This window comes from Arachis stenosperma, chromosome 4 (genome assembly GCF_014773155.1).
Source record: "Arachis stenosperma cultivar V10309 chromosome 4, arast.V10309.gnm1.PFL2, whole genome shotgun sequence".
In the NCBI taxonomy this organism is placed as follows: domain Eukaryota; kingdom Viridiplantae; phylum Streptophyta; class Magnoliopsida; order Fabales; family Fabaceae; genus Arachis; species Arachis stenosperma.
Genome location: NC_080380.1, coordinates 140,821,505 through 140,844,367, shown reverse-complemented (window position 1 = coordinate 140,844,367; position 22,863 = coordinate 140,821,505). Strand labels below are relative to the sequence as shown.

The 22,863-nt window shown below is 31.1% G+C and overlaps 3 protein-coding genes across 3 annotated transcripts; 1 reads left to right on the top strand and 2 right to left on the bottom strand.

Moving 5' to 3' along the window:
• Positions 1 to 2,530: 2,530 nt before the first annotated feature.
• Positions 2,531 to 5,048, bottom strand: LOC130973048 (thioredoxin F-type, chloroplastic-like). Its single transcript, XM_057897422.1, has 3 exons — positions 4,664 to 5,048; positions 3,501 to 3,600; positions 2,531 to 2,792 (listed from the first exon to the last, which is right to left on the bottom strand). The coding sequence occupies exons 1-3, from the start codon at positions 4,990 to 4,992 to the stop codon at positions 2,658 to 2,660; spliced, it is 564 nt and encodes a 187-aa protein (XP_057753405.1). The 5' UTR covers positions 4,993 to 5,048; the 3' UTR covers positions 2,531 to 2,657.
• An 8,964-nt stretch (positions 5,049 to 14,012) lies between these two features.
• On the top strand, positions 14,013 to 17,818 carry LOC130975711 (aspartic proteinase 36-like). Its single transcript, XM_057900457.1, has 10 exons — positions 14,013 to 14,224; positions 14,869 to 15,001; positions 15,141 to 15,391; positions 15,675 to 15,902; positions 16,482 to 16,644; positions 16,713 to 16,786; positions 16,898 to 16,985; positions 17,094 to 17,166; positions 17,403 to 17,474; positions 17,673 to 17,818. Exons 1-10 carry the CDS (start codon positions 14,013 to 14,015, stop codon positions 17,816 to 17,818), a joined length of 1,440 nt encoding a protein of 479 aa, XP_057756440.1.
• Positions 17,819 to 17,945: 127 nt separating this feature from the next.
• On the bottom strand, positions 17,946 to 20,591 carry LOC130973646 (uncharacterized). The gene is made up of 5 exons (XM_057898265.1): positions 20,327 to 20,591; positions 19,484 to 19,719; positions 19,227 to 19,307; positions 18,422 to 18,772; positions 17,946 to 18,290 (listed from the first exon to the last, which is right to left on the bottom strand). Exons 1-5 carry the CDS (start codon positions 20,514 to 20,516, stop codon positions 18,189 to 18,191), a joined length of 960 nt encoding a protein of 319 aa, XP_057754248.1. The 5' UTR covers positions 20,517 to 20,591; the 3' UTR covers positions 17,946 to 18,188.
• Positions 20,592 to 22,863: the final 2,272 nt, after the last annotated feature.

Genomic DNA, 22,863 nt, shown 5'->3' with positions numbered 1-22,863 from the left:
GACCGACCTCCTCTTTTTTCTTGGGCTCCCTTTCTTTCTCTTTTGCTGAGTGAGGGGGCCCCTGTCGCTAGCTTGGCTCCCGTAATCTGGCATTCTCCTCCATGTTGATGTACTTTCCTACTCTCTCTTATACATCGCTCAAACAGATAGGGTGCCTTTTTGATATAGACTGAGAAAAGGGACCCTCTCTAAGTCCATTTACTAACCCTATGATGACTGCCTCTGTGGGCAGGTCTTGAATCTCCAAGCACGCTTTGTTGAACCTTTCCATGTAGTCTCGTAGAGGTTCTCTGACATCCTGTTTTACTCCCAGGAGGCTTGGTGCATACTTTACTTTATCCTTCTGGATGGAGAATCTCATTAAAAATTTCTGCGAGAGGTCCTCGAAACTGGTGACCGACCTCAGAGGGAGGCTGTCGAACCACTTCATTGCTGCTTTTGACAAAGTGGTCGGGAAAGCTTTGCAACGAGTAGCATCAGAAACATCAGCCAGGTACATCTGACTTTTGAAGTTGCTTAGATGGTGCTTTGGGTCTGTGGTTCCATCATAGAGGTTCATATCAAGGATTTTGAAGTTTCTTGAAACTTTTGCCCTCATTATGTCCTCGCTGAACGGATCTTCTCCTCCCAAGGGTGACTCTTCTCGGTCGCCGTGGGAGTTTCGATTTTTAAGGGAGGATTCTAGCCTTAAGATTTTTTTTTCTAACTCTTTTCGCTGCTCAATTTCTTTCCTTAGTTTTCTCTCCGCCTCTCGTTGTCGTTCAAGTTCTTGTTCTAACTGTTTCAAATGGCCTTGGTGACCGTGGACCAACCCCATTATTTCAGTGACATGGGGCAGTCCTTCCTTTCCTGACTCGCGTCCTTCCGAGGAGTTCACCTTTGGGTTTTTTAGCCCCGAGGTGCTTTCTCTGTGTTGGTCGTTTGCTTCCTGGTGGAGGGTTATGTCCTCGTCATTATTTCCGGTGTTCAGATTTTCTTGTTCTGAATCAGTCATGGCGTGGCCATCTTCAGGTGAATTGTTCGCCATCGGAGGGTGATCTCTCGGGTCTCCGGCAACGACGCCAATGTTACGTTGGGTAACCAGAGATTGATGGGCTGGACTCGCTTGGTTGGTCCAATTGTTTGAGGATGGAAGTCTTCAAACGGGTTCGCGTCTTTAGGGCCTCCGTTCGACTTATGAGTGTGAGAAAATGGGGGGTGGTACCTGCAAAGACACTCCGATGCCAAAGTCAGTAAGGGTGTAAGCAGGTCTAGAGAGTATTGGAACTTAGTGATACCTGAGGGGTGTCAGTGCATTTATAGTGGTGAACCAATAACCACCGTTGGAGTAGTTCCACCATTTAAGGGGGAATAACCGTCCCTTTATCTTAGGAAAGTTAGGATATGGCTCTAGAAGTGGGTTTAGAGATTTTAGGGGCAGTTACTTATTTGAATGAGTGTTTATCTGCCAGCTAATCTTTGTCCCCGACTTCTTTAGAGCAAGTCGTGGTGAGAACCGACTTCTTAGAGGAAGGTCGGTATAGGGTGAGGCTCAATCCTTTGGATTGGGCCTTTCATTTGGACCTGGGTCTTAGCGTTGAGTCAGGGTATGAATAATAATAAAAATATAATATTTTATAATAAATATTCAAATATATTAAATAATTTTAATGAATATATATTTTGACAATATCTTATTCTTTTCTATTTTTTTTTAAGAAATAGGTAAAAATATCTAATAATAACAAATGTGAACCAGATAAAACAAGAAATAAACCAGATTGTTCGACTTGTCCGTTATTAATAATTACCAATCAATAACATGATGTAGCATCTCATATATTGTTAGAATGTCTCTAGAGCAATAGTGTTGGGCATATGTGGGACTCCGGATATTTATCATAGTATATGTATCATGCGTATATTACATGTATGGACAAAATATAAAAATTAGATTAATCAACTATTAACGGAAATTTATTAGTACTATGAAATCTCTACCCATAATTTTCTACATTGGGATAGTTTTTCTTTCCTTTTTTTGAAAAAAAAAAACATATTTAATGTTCATGACCGCTATTTAAAAGTTTAAAAATTATAATATTGGATAAAAAATTAAGAGAAAATTTCACTCTAATCTCTTAAAAGATGTTAAAATAATACTCTTCTTCTCTCTATTTATAAAATATATATTCTCCTCTCTTATTACTTTTAAAAAATATCTTCTTTAAAAATTACTTTTAAAAAATATCTTTTTTAAAAATTATAAAAAAAAAATGTACATTTTATAAATAAAGAGAAAAAGAGTATCATTTTAACCTCTCTAAAAAGAAAGAAAGTGAAATTTTCTCAAAAATTAATTACCACTCTTTACCTTTTCACGCGAGATATACAATAATACATCACTAAATTTTATTTTCAGTTCTTAATATTTTTACTATAAGATTGACCAAGTTCTTGATAAAATTCAATCATTAATTGTGAGGCACTTTTCCCTAGGCATAGGGAGGGATATGAAAATGTGAAACAATACGTCACGTGATAACATTCCTTGATCTTGCTCAGATTATAATTGCATTAGAAAAATACTTACACAAATGATATATATATAAAGCATAATATTATTTTATCTTATTTTTTACATAGAAAGATAAGAGAATAGTTTAGTTTTCAATCCTTTAGCTGGATCTAACAGCCTCTATGGCAGCAACCAAATCATCGAATTTAGCCCCAGTCACTTCTTTTACAACTTTGTTGTCCTTCAGAATTTTAAAAGTTGGAACCACTCTAATTCCAAGCTCTTTTGCCAATGGCTGCCATCAAACAAGTACCAATTAGAATTATAGCAAAGTATATGCATCACAAACAACCTTAGGCATACCCAAATGTGTTCATAGTAAAAGACATTTAATGCATATTCTAAAAAGCATTCACAACTGTTTTTTTAAAGCAGTTCCAAATGTTGGTAGAACGCACATTATATAGGGATAGCAACACCACCAGAATCCGATTACCTATTCTGCCCCGACTCGATTGAGAAAAATAAAAAGGATAAAGTTATAAATTAGAATTTTAGTCAAATATACACAGATTTTGTCATTCACTCGTATACATATTCTGATGTTACAAACTAAATTTTATTAATTTAAACAAAAACAATGACCAAAGTATATCGGAAAGGAGCAAGTAGGGACAGGATGGATACCCCGGATAGGGTTTAGGATATAAATTTTCACTAATTGCGCATATGAGTGGGCAGGTTCCGAGTAACATAGGCGGGATGAGATCGAGTAGTGCCAAAACCCGCCCTTACCCGCCCACTGCCATCCCTAGCATTAAATGTGTATTAAAAAATATGCAAATATTTCATGTACATGAGAGCACTTAGGATATTAGTATATAAAATTTAAACTCAAGAAAATGAATAAAACCATCTTAGTGATGAAAAGATATAAACATAATCATGCCTATGTGATAATTACTATTAGCATTGTTTATATAGCACATCACAACCAACCAACCTTGTTCTCTTGGTTGCAATCAAGCTTTAGAAACACAACATCAAGATACTTTTCAGATAACTCTTGGAACCTTGGAGCCATCACCTTGCAAGGACCACACCTGCACAAATTCAATAACTCATCTATGGTTATCCAAATACATATATCTATTTATTTAGTTTATATGGGATAAGTGGATAAATTGTCCAGAGACAACGTTGTTTTGGTCCCCTATGACCTTTTTATAAAAATAGTTTGATTCTATAAATTTTTTCTGCCATAATCTATAATATCAGGACAAAGCCGACATAGTTACAAGATATTCATATTCCTGTAATGTTATTACGGGCAAAAACTCTAGTTATCTTAAAAATTGTCCAGAGACAATGTTGTTTTGGTCCCAAATAGCACTGTCTCAAGGCAGTAAGCAAATGCCAAGTGAAGAAACTATCAGCTTCCTTTTAATAACTGTTCAGCTGAAATCTCCACATGGAACTTCATCAACATTCCACTCTTATGCATAATTAGTTATGTGCTTACTCTTTGGTCCTTTACTAAGTACATAACATCTTAAAATATGATGATTAAATGTATGCCAAAGACCAACTTTGAAGCATTTCAAAAATGTTAGAACAGAAAGAATCAATGTCAAAGATTCCTGTACATATTCTGCCAACAAACAAATATTTATTCGCCACTTTTTAAGTCTAAGTACTTATGTAAATTTATGTGCCTACAAATATTTATTCACATTCACCCTTATCAGTCACATGAAACTAGTGCCAAATTACAAAAGACTATGATCCATATTCTCCCCCATTACAAAAAGTGATAGTGACGAATAAAAAGATTGTTATGCAAATCTGTTTTACAATTACAGATGATGTGTAGATAGAGCAGTTGGCACTAAGAAAATTAGAGGAGTAAAGCAAAATAGGGTGACATTAAAACATGCAAGGTTTTGATTTTGCAATCAATCATAATTTGGTAGACACAAAATTAGGTATTATCAAATATACATATCATGACAAATTTAGGACAAAACAATAAAAAATTACAATCACACTGAAGGAATCTCTAAATTAGAAACATTTAAGTATATATTAAATAAATAATAAACATGATTAATTGATTATGCATGATTATTAGATTAGAAGAGATTAAGTATAGAGAGGTAAATATACCATTGGGTGTACATGTCAAGAACCACAGTTTTATCAGCAGCAGCATTAACAATAGGCCAGAAGGTATCCTTGTTGACCTCGGTCACCTGCCCTACGGTCACAGTGGGGCCCGCAGTTTCCAAGCTGCATCTCACACTCAACAACCTTGTACTCCTCACACTCTTTCTCGTGTTTGATTTTGATGTAGTTAAGGTGAGGGTAGATGCCATCTTTATTTTGTTGGAACAAGAAGAGAAAGATGAAGACTTTGGTGACGAATCTAGCATCATTGATGGGTTGCTTGAAACCCATTTGCACTTTGGAGAAGAAGCACATAGATTCAGAGCCATTTTTGTGGTTCTCTTTCTCACTCACTTCCAATGTTAGAGCTCAACTCATATTGTAGTGGTGGTTGTGGAGTTCAAGGTACAGAATGTTACTCAAATGACATTCTTGCCCTTCTGATTTGTGTATGGTATTAATGCCATAAAAAAACATAGGGGTTTTTTGGTAAATTAGCGAAGGGCATGTGAGAGCGAGGTATGCTCCTACGCACTGTATACAAGATGGGTATATTTGTCAATTAACCACATACATATATTATGAAAAAATCTTAGTATCATGAAAAAATCTTAATATCAGCATTTTTATTAAAATTTAATTAATATTTAATTATAAAAAATATATAATTTTATATTATTAAAAATATTAATAATAATTAATTAATAACTATAAATTATAAAATATGTTAATTTTTAAATATTATTGATTAATATTTAAAATGTGAAATTTTTATTCACGATATTAAAAATTATTTATTAAATTAATTGTTAATATAAAATATTTATTAAAATATAAAATATATAATAAATAATTTTTTTATATACATAATATTTTTTATATTGTATAGAATTTACAACTATAAATTCTATATCATTAAATTAAATTAATATTTTAAAAGATGAGATTGAAATGTCTCGTTTAATGAAGTGGACAGTAAATTATCAAATATTTTATTATAAACATGTAATATATTTAGTATTTAATATTAATTTAATATATTAAGAACTTTAAAGTTTTTTTAATTTTTGAATAAGTATTATACTTTTGGATTTTTATTATTAAGTAACAAAATCTATTTGTATAAAAATTATGGAATATACAAGCAGGAGTGAAAGAGATAGAAGCAATAATGAGATCGCCTAGTTATGGGATTTGTTAGTACGAAACTACCCTTGCAGCTTACTAGATTTTATTGTTTTTTTTTTTTCGGTCGTTACTAGATTTTATTGTGTTGAGGAGAATGAGAAAACAAAAAAATCTTTGGTGTTGTGACTTGTGAGTTGAGACCTCTTCTAACTTGTATTATCCACACAAATGGCCATAACCCTCTAAAATATCTCGTGATGCATTTGCTTGCATCCTCCACCTAGCCTATGATTCCCTCACTTCACTATGCAAACATTTTATTTACTAGTTTATGTATATGTGTGATGTATAAAAAATATATTTTTATATTTATATTTAAAATATATTTTTAAAATAAGTTATTTATAAATATATTTATTTATATAATAAAAATTTTATATCTTTTGTTATTTATACTAATATCAAATAATTTATAAAATAAAATAATTCACAAAATACTTATATTTAATAAAAATTTCGTATATAATAAATAAATAACTCAATATATATTTTAAAAAAAACTAAAATATTTTAAAGTGAATTTTATATGTATTCACTAAATACTATAATAATAATAATAATAATAATAATAATAATAATAATAATAATATTATTATTATTATTATTATTATTATTATTATTATTATTATTATTATTTTTGTATGGATACCTGAAGGGAGAGCTCGGCCCCTAGAAATTGACTCCGAGTTGTTATTTGCAGTGTCGACCTTTGAGCCTTGTGGAAGTCTGAGTTTTACTCAAAAGGAATATCCAATTGCGCAAAGCGTGAGCAAGAAATAAGGGGTGAGTGTACCTGCAAAGCACTCCGAAACTTAAGTCAGTATTGATAATTCAATGTGTGTTCAAAGATGGAAGACTATACCTTTTATGAGTGAAGATAGGTCGGTTATGTTGTTTCATCGTCTGAATTAAAGAGTAATGATTGGGTTATAAAATCCAATCTGACGTTTCGATTTGAAGACGTTCGTTGAGACTTATTCGAACTACCGAACTATAACGTCAGCTTGCCAAGTAATAACGTGAATAATGCCGAATTATGATAGATATATAATGCCGAGTTATGATGTTGAATTTATAACGGTCAGATCAATAATAATAATAATAATAATAATAATAATAATAATAATAATAATAATAATAATAATAATAATAATAATAATAAAATATTATTTTGAGTAGTAAAAAATAATATATTATTAAAAAACATTAACAAATAATTATTTAATTATTTAGATAAAGAAATAACTACTAAATTGATACTTGAAAATTTTAGATGTTGATAAAGTGATATTTAAAAGATATTATTAACAAAAAACTTTTAAATAAAATTTTAAAATTTGGTAAAAGTGACCAAATATTAATCACTCTCGTTTCTGTTAGCGGAAAATACTAAAGTGGCTAACAGAATATATGTCATGAATAACATGACATTCTCTAATTCTCACAAGTTATCACCAGCAATTTTCTCTCTCTTCTTTGTCTCTCTCCTCTATTTTCTCCTTCTCTTTTTTCAAATTACCCACTACAAAAGATGTCTCATTTTTATTAATATTAATCTCAACAATATTAAAATTGATCTTTCCATGAATTTATCATAAACACAATAACATTTTTCAATTTTCAGAACTATACAAATAAACACAAACACAACAATAACAAAATTCAAAATCAAATCTGAATCAATAAGATAAAACAATAAATCTTAGTATCAAAACTACAACATTCATTAAAAAATCAAAGAAAAAGAATGAAAAATAGAGAATGTTAGATCGATTCACTGAGAGAATAAAAATCAGAGAAAGACAGAATAATTAAAAAGATAATAAAAATCTACGAATTGAACACCACAACAGAGCTTCAAGAAGAGGACGGCAAAAATGCTGGTTGGACGAAGGTGGTGAAACTCAAAAAGAAGGCATATTGATTCAATGATAGAGACGGAGTCACAGAGACGAAACGACAACGCCAAAGAGAGAGACTCACGAAGACAAACTTGACAGGGTACATAGACTGAGCGCCAAAAATATAAAGACAAATTTGATGGCGGCAGATGGAATCTTGGCGGAGATTGAGGCGGTGAATTGCCGCATTTGTGACTCTTTGTGAGTGTGTGGGTTGTTGACTTATGGGAGAAGAAAATGATGAGTGATGAACATGATAGATGGCCATAGATTATGTGGTGTGCTTTTACCAATTTGTAAAAGAGGAGGCAAAGAAAGAAGATTAAGTTAGGATTTCTAATTTGGGAATTCTCTTGTATATTGATATTAATATTGTTTTGTAATTATTATTTGAAAATAATTAAAATTTCATATAATTATGAACTTCAGTAAAATATGCTATGTCATCTATTCAGTTAGTCATTTTATTATTTTTCGCTAATAGAAATAAAAGTTGTTCATACCCTAACCCAAAAACATTAATTCAAGCCTAAAAAGAATAAAAGACACCATTTTATTTACCCAACCTTATAGAGGTTGGGCACGACAAAAGTAGTACTACCCTACTTATCTGGATAAGTAATTGCATCCAAAAATATCTCCTACTATATTTCTACTTTATCTAGAAGGGAGATCTCAACAAATTCCCAAGATAAAGGAAACAGTCACCCACCCTCAAAGGTGAAACTACCTCAAAGGTGGTTATCTTTTAACAATAAATACACTAACACCCTCAGGTATATTCAGGACCCAATCTACTAAAAATTTGCTTAAAACTCTTGCTAACTTAAGCATCGGAGTCTCTTACAGATACCACCTCCACCTCCTCCTGAGCAACTTGGACGGCAGCACCTCGGCACCACCATAAGTCGGACGCTGTCTCAGAAAGAGTATGGATCTCACGTTCAGGCCCAAATCACTATTTCAGGTAACCCTCTAGACATTGGTGTCATTGTCGGGGATCTTGGAAGTCTACACCTACGTATAGCGGACAACCAGTATGAAGACGGTCATATGGCATCTGAGTCGAAACCAAAGCCCTACAACGATGACCTGACGCTTGCATTACCTCCACCCCAGGAGAGAACAAATGCCCCCTACAAGGAGGGGACGTCAGAAAACCACCATCCACGACGGATTCATTAGGAAGTCTACCCACTTGAAGACAAAGAACTTTTCCATCCGACGGAGATATTAGGGTTGGTTCACGGCCATGGCGGTTGATTGGAACAACTCGAACATGAGGCTGAATGACAACGAGAAGCAGAGAGAGAATTATGAAAAGAAGTGCACCGACAAAAAGAGTTGGAGGAAAAGCTCTCGAAGTTAAAAGCCGACCTTCGAAGACGGAGCAATTGGGTAGGTTAGGAGGAAAGCCCTCTTGGAAGGGAAGATCCGTTCATTGAAGAGATTATGTGAGTCAAGGTTCCCAGAAATTTCAAGACTCTCGACATAGATCTCTATGATGGAATGACCGACCCGAGGCATCACCTCAGTAATTTCAAAAGTTGGATGTATCTAGCTGATACTTTCGATGCAACTCATTGCAAGGCCTTTCCAACAACACTGACTATAGCAACAATGAAATGGCTTGACAACTTATCACCCAAGTTGGTAACCTACTTTGATGACCTGGCAAGGAAGTTTCTTACCTGATTTTCAATTCAGAAAGATAAAGTCAAGCATGCTCCAAACCTGCTCGGGATTAAACAAGAAGTCAGAGAGAGACTCCGATATTATATGGAGAGATTCAACAAGGCCTATTTGGAAATACAAAATTTACTTTCTGAAGTGATAATAATGGGTTTGGTTAATAGCCTTAAAGAATGGGCATTCTCCCAATCCATATCTAAGCGACATCTAACTTCCTTGTATGTAGTACAAGAGCGGGTAGAAAAGTACATCAACATGGAAGAGAATTCCTGACTTAGAGAGCCTCCCCCAAGGCCAAAATTGTCCTACCAAACTCAAGACAAGGAGAAAGAAGTTAAGAAAAAGGATCCCGCTAGGGAGACAATGGACTATTTGTACAATGTGTACAATGGCTATTGAGTTATGAAATGAACATCTCCTATACTATTTAGAATAACCATCCGAGTACAAGGGATAATAAACATCTTCTCGAAAAATTAATTTAATTTTTGGGTTCACCAAGGATCGAACTCTTGACCTTTCGGATCTAGCGCTTTAATACCATGTCATAATACCACTCATCCCAAAAGCTTCAGCTGATGGAAAAATGTAACACTAATAATTATATCTCTAATACTCCATAAATCTTCATTGTACACATTGTATAAATATTTCATTGGCTACTCATACTTTCCCTAAGAAAAATGAGGAGTACAACTCGAAAAAGTCTCAAAGATATCACAACTACACCCCACTTCGAATTTGAGTTTGCTTATGTATCTTCTGTATCTTCTGCTTCTGCATCTTCTTTGTTGAAGCTAGATTTAATTTATTGAATCTGATTTTGATTTGTTGAATCTGGATTTGATTTGTTGAATTTGATTTGATTTGTTGAATCATTGTTGGTTTTGTTCTTATTTTGATTTCTGAATTGCTGTTGATTGATTTTGTTCTTTTTTTTTATTTCTGAATTGTTGTTGGTTTTGTTGAATCTGATTTTTTTTCTTGTATTTTTAATTTGTTAATGGAAGAAGTTGATGTTGTTTGGTGTTCTTGGTGTTGGTGTTGGTTGGTGGTGGTGGTGGTGGTGGTGGTGATGTTGGTGTTGGTGTTGGTGTTGGTGATGGAGGTAATTGTGCTGGTAGTGGTGAGTGTATTTTTGTCTAAAAAAAATTAAAAGGACGATTTTAATACGAAAAAAACGTCAAAGATGATTCTAAATCGAAAATTACGTTGGAGACGATTTCGATTCTGACCCTCAATGTTAGGGACTAAAACAATACTTATCCTTAGCAAAAAACAACATCGAAAGTTGTTAAAACAATGAAAATTTTTCAACTAAAAAACTGTACTAACTAAGATATATATTCTAAACAATGCAATCATTCATATCAAAAAGTCACTACTAAAATAGTAGAAGAATGTTTTTTAACAGAATATAAAAAGTGTTCAAAACTAACTATTACAAAGGATAAAATATTGGAAGAAGGTTTTATAACAAGAGTAATTGATGTTTGGTCATTTTTGTTAAATTTTAAAATCATTCAGAGATCATTTTGTCATTAACAATATTTAAGTACTATTTTGTTAGTAACAAAATTTTTTGATACTAGCCGATTTGATATTTACCAATAAACGATAGAAATAAAAAATATACATATTTAAAATATTGCATAAGAAATTATTAGTAAATATTTAAAAGATATATAATATTCATAGAGATATACAATAAATTAAGATAATTATTAAAAGATATGATATAAAATATTATAATTATTGACAAATTTCACTATCATTAATCATTAGATGTTAACAAATCTAATTATTTAATACATAATATTTTTTAAAAATAACATCAACATGTAGATTAGCTCCAAAACACGTCACATCAGCATATTTAGTTCTAAAACTTACACGCATAAATGATAAAATAAAATATTATATATAATATTTACAAAATATAAAAAAGAATTGTGATATTTTTTAAAAGTTATAGAACAAAATATTAGAATTATTAATTTACGAAAATATAAGAAAGAATCATTATAATTACTAAAAATATATGAAATAAAATATTAGAATTGTTATCAAAGCTTAATACAACAAATCATTAAATGCTAATTTGCATAAGATTGATTACATAATACTTTTATAAAGAAAAATAGGTTGAGAAGAGAGATATCCAAACTGACATCAAAATATATCATGTCAACATGTTTGATGTGAGAATATAATTTGTTGTAGAATTAGAATGATTGGTTATTGATGATGAACTCACTATAATATAAAAAAAGAATAATAATTATTAAAAATATTTAAAATAGAATATTAAAATTATTGACAAATCTCAACACAAATAATTATCAAATGTTAATTTGTGTATGATTCATTACATAATATTTTCTTAAAAATGGTCGGAAAAAAAAAGCATATTCAAACTATCACGAATGCGCTACGTTGGCAGCTTGATACTATAACGTAATCCGTTGTAGAATAATAATATAATGATATATTGACGATGATTGATAAATCTCACCATAATTAATTGCTAAATATTAACAAATCTAATTATTTAATACATAATACTTTTCAAAGATAACATCAATATGTAGACTAGCACCATAATATGCCACGTCATCATACTTGACTCTAAAATTTAGAGTTCATGAATAGTAAAATAAAACACTATATAACATTAACAAAAATATAAGAAAGAATCGAGATAATTTTTAAAAAAATATAAAATAAAATATTAAAAGTATTGATTCAGAAAAATATAAAAAAGAATCATAATAATTATTATAAAAATATGAAATAAAATACTAAAATTATTAACAAATTTCAACATAATTAATTATTAAACATTAATTTGCATATGGTTGAGTACATAATACATTCCTAAAACATAGTCGAAAAGGGAGAAGTATCTAAACTGAGATTAAAATGTACCATATCAATATGTTTGGTGTCAAAATATAATCTGTTATAAAATTATTAAATTATTAATTGTTGATGATTAATTCAGTGAAATATAAAAAAGATTCATAATGATAATTACTAAAAAAATATAATATTATAATTATGGACAAATAATATAAATAATTATGATTGATTAAATAATACTTTTTTTAAAAGATAGTTAAAAAGAAAAATATACGTAAATTGGCATTAGAATGCACTACATCATCATGCTTGACATCAAAAGGTAATTTATTATAGAATAATATAATGATATATAATGACGATTGATTATTGATGATTGACTTATTGAAATATAGAAAAAAAAAAATAATAATAATTACTAAAAAATATGAAATAGAATATTAAAATTAATAAATTTTAACATACATAATTGTTAAATATTAATTTGTATATGATTGATTGCATAATATTTTTTAAAAAAATAATAAAAATGTATATAAACTATCATTAAAATATGTTATATCAGCATGTTTAATACCAAAATACACTTGTTGTAAAATAATATAACGATGTTTAAGGATTATTTTAAAAATTAATTGTTCATGAACATATTTAATTTGTACGAATGATCTTATATAACTTTTGTTTAGCAAAAAATAACTTGCAAAGAACTCTTATTTTTATAATAAAAAATAACAAATATCTTAATACTTAGTATATTTTAAAATAAATAAATAATTGATTTGTCAAATTAAACTAGACTATTTTAAATATTTTTAAAATAATACACAAAATATTCAATTTTGTTAATATAATAGATACTAAAGATAATATAAAGAGATCATTTTAAAAATTAATTTTAATAAATTTTTACATAATAATCCAACAATATCTATTTTCTTATAATTATTTTAAAAATAAGTATTTTTACTGGTATCACAATATACATATAAAACTTAATTTGATAGTATATTAAAATTAAGATTTTAATTTTCATATATTATCACCATAAAAAAATTTATATAAATAACTAATCATGTATTATCACATAGACAAAATAACTTATTTTTAAAATCACCCACTACTTAAAGTATTATCTGATTAAATAATTGTATAAAAAGTTAATACATCAAAATTATACTTTAAAATTAATTTTTTATTAAAAACACAAAAATATTATTAGCATACTACTCCAAATATTACAGAGCAATGTCTGAGACAATTTTTACCTTAAAAATATTATTAACTTACTTTTTAGTTATGTACTTGAAAAATAGCAGTAGTACATTGATAGGAAAAAGAAGAGAAATGGATGGAATTTTGAAAGAACAAGACACGAACGTTGTATAGCAAATTTCTAAAAACATAATAAAACCAACGTAAGTGGAAAAAACATGTTCTGTGCGGTAGAATTCGCGAGTTTCCCTCTCGCTCTCTCGTTCATTTTCAATCTCTTCCTTTTTGTGTTTTCTATTATTTGTTTCTTCACTTTTCTTCTTCCTTCTTAGCTTCTTCTTCTTGCAACCGACCCTTGTGTTCTTCAGCCAACTGGGGGTCGATTGCCTATGGACACAACCCAACTCGACATTGATCGAAAGAATTGAATTTCAGTGTTAAAGTCTTGTTCTTTCTTTCTTGTTTATGTCAAAATTGCCATTCCCACAAGAATGGATATAAAAGGATTGATTTTTGTGGGAATGGTGTTATGGGAAGCGTGTTGCATGGCCAATGCAAAGTTTGTGTTTCCCGTTGAACGAAAATTCAAAGGCCCTGTTACCAGTTTGAGTGCAATCAAGAATCATGATTCTCTTCGCCATGGTAGACTCTTATCTGCTGTTGATATCAACCTTGGTGGCACTGGCCTCCCTAATTCTGTCGGGTTTGTTTCTCTTCCTTTTCATAATTTTTCTTCCGCGAAACCTCACATGCACTTATCCAAGTTGATAGTTTAGAATCCTTAGAAATATATCAAATCATCTTAGAATTCTTAACTATTAGCTTATACCTGAGTTGTCACCTTTTCTTTACTTATCATTATAATGCTCACCATTCACCAAGGACTTAAGCATAGGCATCATAGATATTGTAGCCATAGGTATGATATAAGTTTGCCCTTGATAAATTTTAATCACCAAATAAGTCACTGAAGAATTAGTGAGGTTAGACATATTAGGTCTCTCTCCATTAGTATTCATTATCAATTTGACTGGGGTTTTGATGAATGAACATAACATGTGCAAAGTTAAAAATCTTAGGAGGCCTATTTAGTAGTTAAGATTCCTCAGTATCTATTCGTCTTTCAAGAAAAATTTTCAGGACTTGTTGGGGTACTACTCTTTTGAGAAAACCCCCCAATGTTGTTGACTAAAAGGACTTGAGACTTGGTCCTTCATTGGATAGGTTTGTCCCTCACACCATTACAAATAAGACTAGTTTGTCATGATTTTTCGAATGTGGAGGGATGACATTGCCCAACAATTTTCATGAAGATGCTTAATGTTCTGTTCTTGTTTCGATTTTTAGGCTTTATTACACGAAAATCAAGCTCGGCACTCCTGGTACTGATTACTGGGTGCAAGTTGATACTGGAAGTGACCTTCTATGGGTGACTTGTTCTGGCTGCTCATCATGTGCTACAAGAAGTTCTATTAAGGGCGTATGTATCTACACTTGACTGATTCATGTTTTGTGCCTTTTTGATGTTTTGTCGAAAATAGATCATTCATTACCTTGCCCACCAAGAAAGTAATGCAAGTGTTATTGGAGTGATCTCTGAGTATGTTATTGTGCTACAGGTGGAGTTAAACCTCTACAACCCAGCTGCCTCCAACACCTCATCTATTGTTATGTGTGACGACGAATTTTGCAGTGCCACAACGCTACCTGGTCGAGCTCCAGCTTGCCAGGTAAGCAAGTTCTGCCCGTACAACATACAATATGGCGATGGAGGTACGACTGCTGGGATGTATGTAAAGGATCTATTGACATATAACCTTGTTGATGCTGACCTCAATACATCATTCGCGAATAGCAGTGTGTATTTCGGGTGAGTATAAATATTAGTACAGAGTTTGGGTAGGGAAGTGTACCAAATCACAAGTATGAGTTCAATTGAGTCTATCTCTATCACTATCTTAGTTGATTAATTTTGAAGTAACAAAAAATAGAACTACTTAGTTTATTTGTAGGGGAATGTTAGCAAATTGATTGAACCTTGCCCTGTATCAAAGTGCTTTACAGTTTTTATGTTTTGGTGTACATTGTTTTATACTCACCAATTGGTTCTTTTTCTATGTAATGCATCTTCCTGAGTATTCTCTTGCTGACAGGTGTGGTGTAAACCAAGCCGGAACATTGGATTCGAATGGCGATGGAAGCCTTAGTGGAATCATGGGCTTTGGACAGGCAAGTACTTCTGTGCTTTCACAGCTTGCTGCAGCTGGAAAGGCGAAAAAAATAGTTTCGCACTGTCTTGACACTGTTAGCGGAGGTGGAATATTTGCCATAGGAGAAGTGGTGGAGCCAAAAATTAATATGACTAACTTGCGAACAGGGATGTAAGTGCAGAACCTTAGCTTTATGTTTTAAGTTTATTTGATTTGTTTTGTGTTAGAATATAATGGTATCCATTTGATGATAAGGCCACTGCCTTTTAATTTCAAGAGAAGCAAGCATGTGTGATTTTCCTAACAGTTATGTTTCTGAAAACGTAACTGGATTCTGTCATTGCTATCTGATCAGCGTTCGAATTGTTACCTCTCTAGGACTTCCGTTTCAAAATAACTATCAAAATACAGACAAAGTAGTAGTGCAGATACATTGAGTTTTTAATGTATTACTTATTTACTTTGTCAAAATAGACAATTATTTCGAAAAGTAGCACTGTCTACTTTGGGAAATGTCTTTATCAGTAATAAAAATTCACATTTGGGCAAGTTCATAGATTCTGAGAAAACATACTAATGAATTTCACATATGGAAAAAACCAATATTGCAAATAATTTATAGTTATACTATACAAATGAAATGAAGCATGAATACAAAATCTTTAGGTGCAATCTCTCTAGCATATGCTCCTAGATATGTTGCTTCATATTGTTATAAATTATTTTATAACCTATGTACTATTATCATAGGGTACACTACAATATAATTTTGAAAGACTTGGAGGTTGGTGAAGAATCTCTATCTCTTCCTTTAGACATATTTGGTTCTGGAAATGGGAGGGGAACAGTCATAGATAGTGGTACAACATTGGCTTATCTTCCATCCGCCGCCTATGAGCAGCTAATGAAAAAGGTAAACATTGGAGAATCAGTTTTTAGTTCATTCAAACATGGATGCTGACATTTTTCCTTTTGTGATAGATTTTGGATAAGCAGCCTGATCTGAAGTTAGTTACTATTGAGCAACAATTTACTTGTTTCAGTTATGAGGGCAAGTAAGTTATTTAATTATTTATTTTTAATTCATTTTACTTGGTATGCTTTACATTATCACAAATATGCAACTCAACTCTTTTCTTCTCTAGTTGACCATTTTAAGTTTGCAGTGTTGATGATGGATTTCCTGTTGTCAAGTTCCATTTTGATGGAATTTCGCTGCCAGTTTATCCTCGCGATTACCTCTTCCCTTTTAGAGTGAGTTTTTTTACTCGTGCATCCAATCCAACATTTTTAAGTTATTATTGCCTGCACCGGTATGCCCCTGTAATCCGAAAACTTATTTTTGTATTCTTTGAACACCAGGATGATATGCGATGTATCGGCTGGCAGAGGAGTGCTCCAAGCAAGAGTTCAAAGGACACATTTCTTCTAGGAGGTAAGACTTAGGAATAAACTTCATTTATAATTTAATCATGTTGCCTCTTACTTGGTGTTTAAGTTTGCAAGAGACATGACCCTTCATTTAACTATTTCTAATATATGTTAGCCATTTAAGCTTTAGGCCTTGTTTGGGAGCAGTGCTCTCGTCTTCGCGGAGCTTCCAAACATCATAGTCTTAGAATGCAGATGGCTATATCATTCACTAACTCTTTTTTTTTTAACCAATTGCAGATTTGGTGCTGTCAAACAAGTTAGTTGTATATGATGCTGAAAACATGCTCATTGGATGGACTGATTATAACTGTGAGTACCTAGTATATAGCCTTTCATGAATATGGTTTAATCCAACCCCATTTATGTCTTTTCATAACCTAGAACAAAAGTTTGTAACTTGAACATTGAAAATAGATTTATCTGAGAAGCTACCTTTTTTCAATTTCTGCAAAAGAAGCTGGAATCTAATTATTTTTCAAACACCATTTCCTTTGTTGTTTTCCATAGGCTCTAGCAGCATTAAAGTGAAGGATGAAACAACTGGAGCTGTATATACAGTTGGTGCACACAATATTAGTTCAGCTTCCTCCATTTTAATTGGAAGAATCTTGGCATTCTCCTTAATGATTCTTGCCTTGCTCAACAATTTTTAAATAGTCATGTATATCATGTATATGGGGGGTGTCATGGCTCAAGTTGCCTTTTACTTTGATAATTGATAATCTAATCATTTCTCTCATAGTTGAAATGGCAATTAGAAAGGGACAAACTCTCTTAGTCTTTAATACAAAATAGTCTCTTTTTTCCCATTCAGAAAAGACATTATTATAGTTACAACATCATTTTTGCTTATATTCTATAAGCTCACAATTATTCAAACTTTACATTGATATGTTTTTTTTTGAGTAATGAGAAATTTATAGCTCTTACAAAACAACATTGTGTCTGACTATATATGCTGATAATTAATCACACTTTGAAGTGATATATAGACCTTCATGAAGATAACAAGGGAGGTAAGATTTACAGAGTTGTTCTCAGAAACTGTACTACAAAATAAATAACCGCCAGAAGTAGCGCGATCTGGTATGCATCTTGTTGAAAGCCGTCATCCCTCTGGAAGAACTGAATTGAAAAAGAAGAAAAAAAAAACACAGCAACAATCAATTCATACAAGAAAATGACCTTATATGATTAAGGAAAATAAAATCTAGGCAGGATCAAGAACAGGATTCTTGTGAAAAAAGGAAACTCACCTTGGTTGGATCACCAGAGGGATCTGGATAACTCTCCAAGTTCTCTTTCTTGGTTGAGAATTTACTGCTCATATCCTTGGCGCCGTCGGCCAAGTCTTTGACAGATTCTGCGGTCGCAAACAGAGCACGTGACGTCCAGAAAAACGCTTGAGCACTGGCGGATGAAGCTGATAAATCCCAGAATTCCTCATGCTGAATGACTTGACCACTGATTTGGTTAAGAGTGAATTTGGAAGTGACCCTAAGAATAAGATCACCTCCTACTCCACCAATCAAAGATTTAGGCTTGCCTCTTATTGTCCACTTGATGCTTAAAATACTGGTTGATAGCATTACCATTTCCTGTACACTCTGTAACCAAACAGAGACTTTAAGATGCTAATTCTTTCAATCTTTGGGAATGAACTTGAATTTGTATGTATTGTCAGTTAAAAAGTAGTTTAGACAGATATCTACTCAATTCTTGCCACAACTACAAAAGATTTCGACTCAAACACACGTCGATTTTAAGTCTTGCAAACTCGAAAATTTATCTGGATGACCTCGAAATTCTTTTACACTTTCAGTGTATAATGGTTAAACTCTAATTTAATTCTTCTTCAACAAAAGGGATTAATTGAGAAGGGAATGAATGTCAAAATTGAAGACATTAAAGCTAAACACAGATACCAGTTAATAGCTTAGCTTATGGATTTCTTGGATAACAAGAAAACAAAAAAATTAAAAACTTTTCTACTCAAAATGATAACAATTACTTTCTGATCTATAGGATGAGAAGGAAGAACAGGTTATTATCTATACCCACCACTGATGGTTTGTCTAACGCGCCGGTTGCCCATAACGGTCTATTGTACTTTTCGCGACCGGTAAAACTCCTCACAGGATCCTGTAATATACATTGATCAAACGACGCCATGACACTTTGTCATCATCAATCATGCCTTTAGGCAATTAATTAAAAATATAAGACATTAACATTATCATGATCTTAGCCAAAAGGACTAACACTTCTCTTGATGAATATATATACAAATTGAACAATTGAAGTCATATAAAGTTTACCTTGTATTTGACAGAGACAGCAAAGGTGGCAAGTGCTCGATTTCCCTCGCGCAGCTCGAGTATGTCGCGCGCCAGCTGTCTCGCTGTGGACTCAACCAAGGGACTGCTGATGCACTCAAACTCATTGCAGAGTTCACCAAAGTCCATGCCATCAACAATCTTATCAGCTTCTGTATTTAGTGTTTCCATTTTGCTCTCAGAAGAGACTTCACTACTCCTATCAGCATCATTGGAAACTGCAATACAGTTACCATGTATCACATTAATTCATATAACTTCTAAGAATATGGATTTACTTGTAACATTTTGTTGCCATAAAAATTTAATTACATATTGTCACTTATTATATAACTAAATTTATGTAATAACTCTAGTTAATCCAACCATCAAATCATAACTATCATTTTTATCAATCCGTTTAGGGGGAATCTATCTCTAGTTTCATCAAATTTGTAATTGAGTTTTTACATTTAAAATTTTTTATATTAGATTCCTACACCCATTTTAAATTTATAATCACATCCTTACCGTTATAAAAATATTTAAAATAATAAAATATGCTAATATATATTCGGTAGTGGTGCGAGAGAAAATATTTTGTAAGGTTTACTATAAAAAAAAAGTATTATTACAAATTAAAACATTAGTATAAAAATCTAATTAAAAACTTTTAATAATTATAAATATAAAAGATATAAAGAATAACATAATAATTTAACCATTCTAATAATAAGAAATTACAATCTCCAACAAAAGATTAATTAAATTCAATTAAAGAGCTAATAATTAATCTAATAGTTATATATGCTTATGCTAAAAAGAGAAGAGTAGTGCAAATTAAACCTCGCAAGAAGAAAGGCATGCACGTGGTTGAGGTAGAGCCATGCAAAAACTTGGAGGACAAAATGCGTTTCTTGTTAATAATATTATTATTCGGGTCGCGGCGGTGGTGGCGGTGGATCCGTGCTCCGGCGGCGGAAAAAGAGGTGGGAGTAGCGGCGAGAGAGCAAGAAAGAGCGGCAGTTAGAGTCATGTCTCCCCATATTAACGTAGTGGCGGAGAGTGGTGTTAGTTTGGATTAGAAATGAGAGGATATGAAGAATAATAAGAGCCTCTTCTTTTTTCCATTCATTTTCTTTCTTTAATTTCATTCTTACACCTAAGCTTTCAGATAAGGTGGGCCCCTCTCTTATCTATAATTTAACAATTAACACAAACACTAGCTAGATTGCTTCTATAAAATTACATTAATTACTTAAAACATATTTAAGAGACTAAAATAATCTTTAATTAGTTTTTTCTTTTTCTAGAATAAAATTATTAAAGAAATTAGGTGATAAATTTCTATTTTTTATGCTTTCCGTTTTATATATTATCTACTACATATAAGTGAAAATTTATGTAAAGTAATAAAAGACAAGAATAATTCATATAATTAATGTATATGTGATATATATACTGGCTTTTAATATTTTGATCCTTTTATATTGGCTTTTTAAATATTTTTATATATTTTTAGTGTAAAATAATTTTATAAAGATAATTAATCGTATATTATTACATTAGTAACTAATTTTTAGAATATAAATTTTATTAAATAACTAATTTTTACAATATAATTTTTACACTACCGACTCGATCGCTTTAATTTGGATCCTGATTTCATCCTCAATATTGAAGCAGAAATGGATTGTTTGGAAGTGGCGAATGCTTTTAACATATTATTTGTCAACTTATTGTCAATAATAATTAATTATTATATTTTAAATATATATATAAAAAGATAAATTTAAAAAATATATCTATAAAAATATTTTTATTAAATATAATTATAAAAAAAATATTTTTATTAGACACATTTACAAAGACATTTTTATTAAACACAATTATAAATAAAAGTTAGCAAAAGTTGACAGAAATACTATTGCTAACGTAGCAAAATTGTTAGGAAAAATTTATTTTATCTATGCATCATGTTAAAAAGTTATAGAATATAACAAAAATCACCACAAAAATTATTGTAATAATTAATTTAGTTAGACACTTCTTCCAAAACTGTTGCTGAATTTTCTGACCAGACTTTATATTATTGCAAGAAAAAAAAAACGGATCAAGCTAAGACATACAAAATGAAACCCATTATTTTAGCATATATGTTCTAATTATTACAGCTTCATCCCATTGTCAGAAGTAAACTGGACTTACTTAGTTACTCTTTCTCGGAGAATTTCAAATGTTTGTAAAATATTAGTGTTTTAATCATTTTAATAATTACTTTTAATTATAAAAATATATATAAAATATATATTAATTAAAATTATTAAAATATCAATGTATTTTAGGAATTTCAGAAATATTTGAAAATTTTATTTTTTTATTTGAAGTTAAGGGCCGTTGGCCTCCTTAAAGATTTTCATTACTTTTATTCAAAAAAAAAAAAAAAACTTGCTCTCTCTTTTTGTTTGGCCATTATTTTTCAAACCCTTTAATTACTTCATAATCGTTTGTAAACCTTTTAATGGCTTCTTTCTGTATATAAATTTGGTTGCTCAAGCTATAGTTAGTAGGAGGTGATAATATATATGTACTTTATTTATGAGTATTTAATCTGATTCAATTCAGCCAGTAGAGTTGTCAATTTGATTTGTAGTGGGTAGGATATGGATTGAGTTTTAATTGTACTCGATTAACTCGCACTATATATTTTAAGTAGATGTTGAATCAAAGACTTTTTATTAAATACAAAAGATCTTTAACTACTAAGAGAATATCATTAATTGATAATTTAATATATTTTACATAAAAATTAGTTTTATTTTAAATTATTATCAAGTTATATAATAAAGTTATATCTTTTGAATAACTTACAAATAAGATCAGGTATCCATAGATTAAGAATGATTGGAGTTAGGGTTGGAGTATTCTCAACCTGCAAACAGAATAAGATTCAGTTTACATAAAAATCTCAACTCACTAATAAAATTAGAATTTGATCTAAATCTTATTTTATCCTACCCATTATCACCTCTAATAGCTAGCTATATACTATTGTAACACAAAATTCTAATAAGTACCATGCATTAACAAAATCTTATTACTCAAATTGCAGCTCATTTATGTGCTAAAATTACCATTTCTTTATTAGGATGAATTTATTATGGATCCCGCTAGGGAGACAATAGACTATTTGTACAATATGTACAATAGGTTATTGAGTTACAAAATGAACATTCCCCATACTATTTAGAATAATCATCCGAATACTAGGGATAATAAACATGCGTTCTAATACCATGTCATGATACCACTCATCTCAAAAACTTCAGCTGATAGAAAAAGGTAACACTAATAGTTATATCTCTAATACTTCATAAACCTCC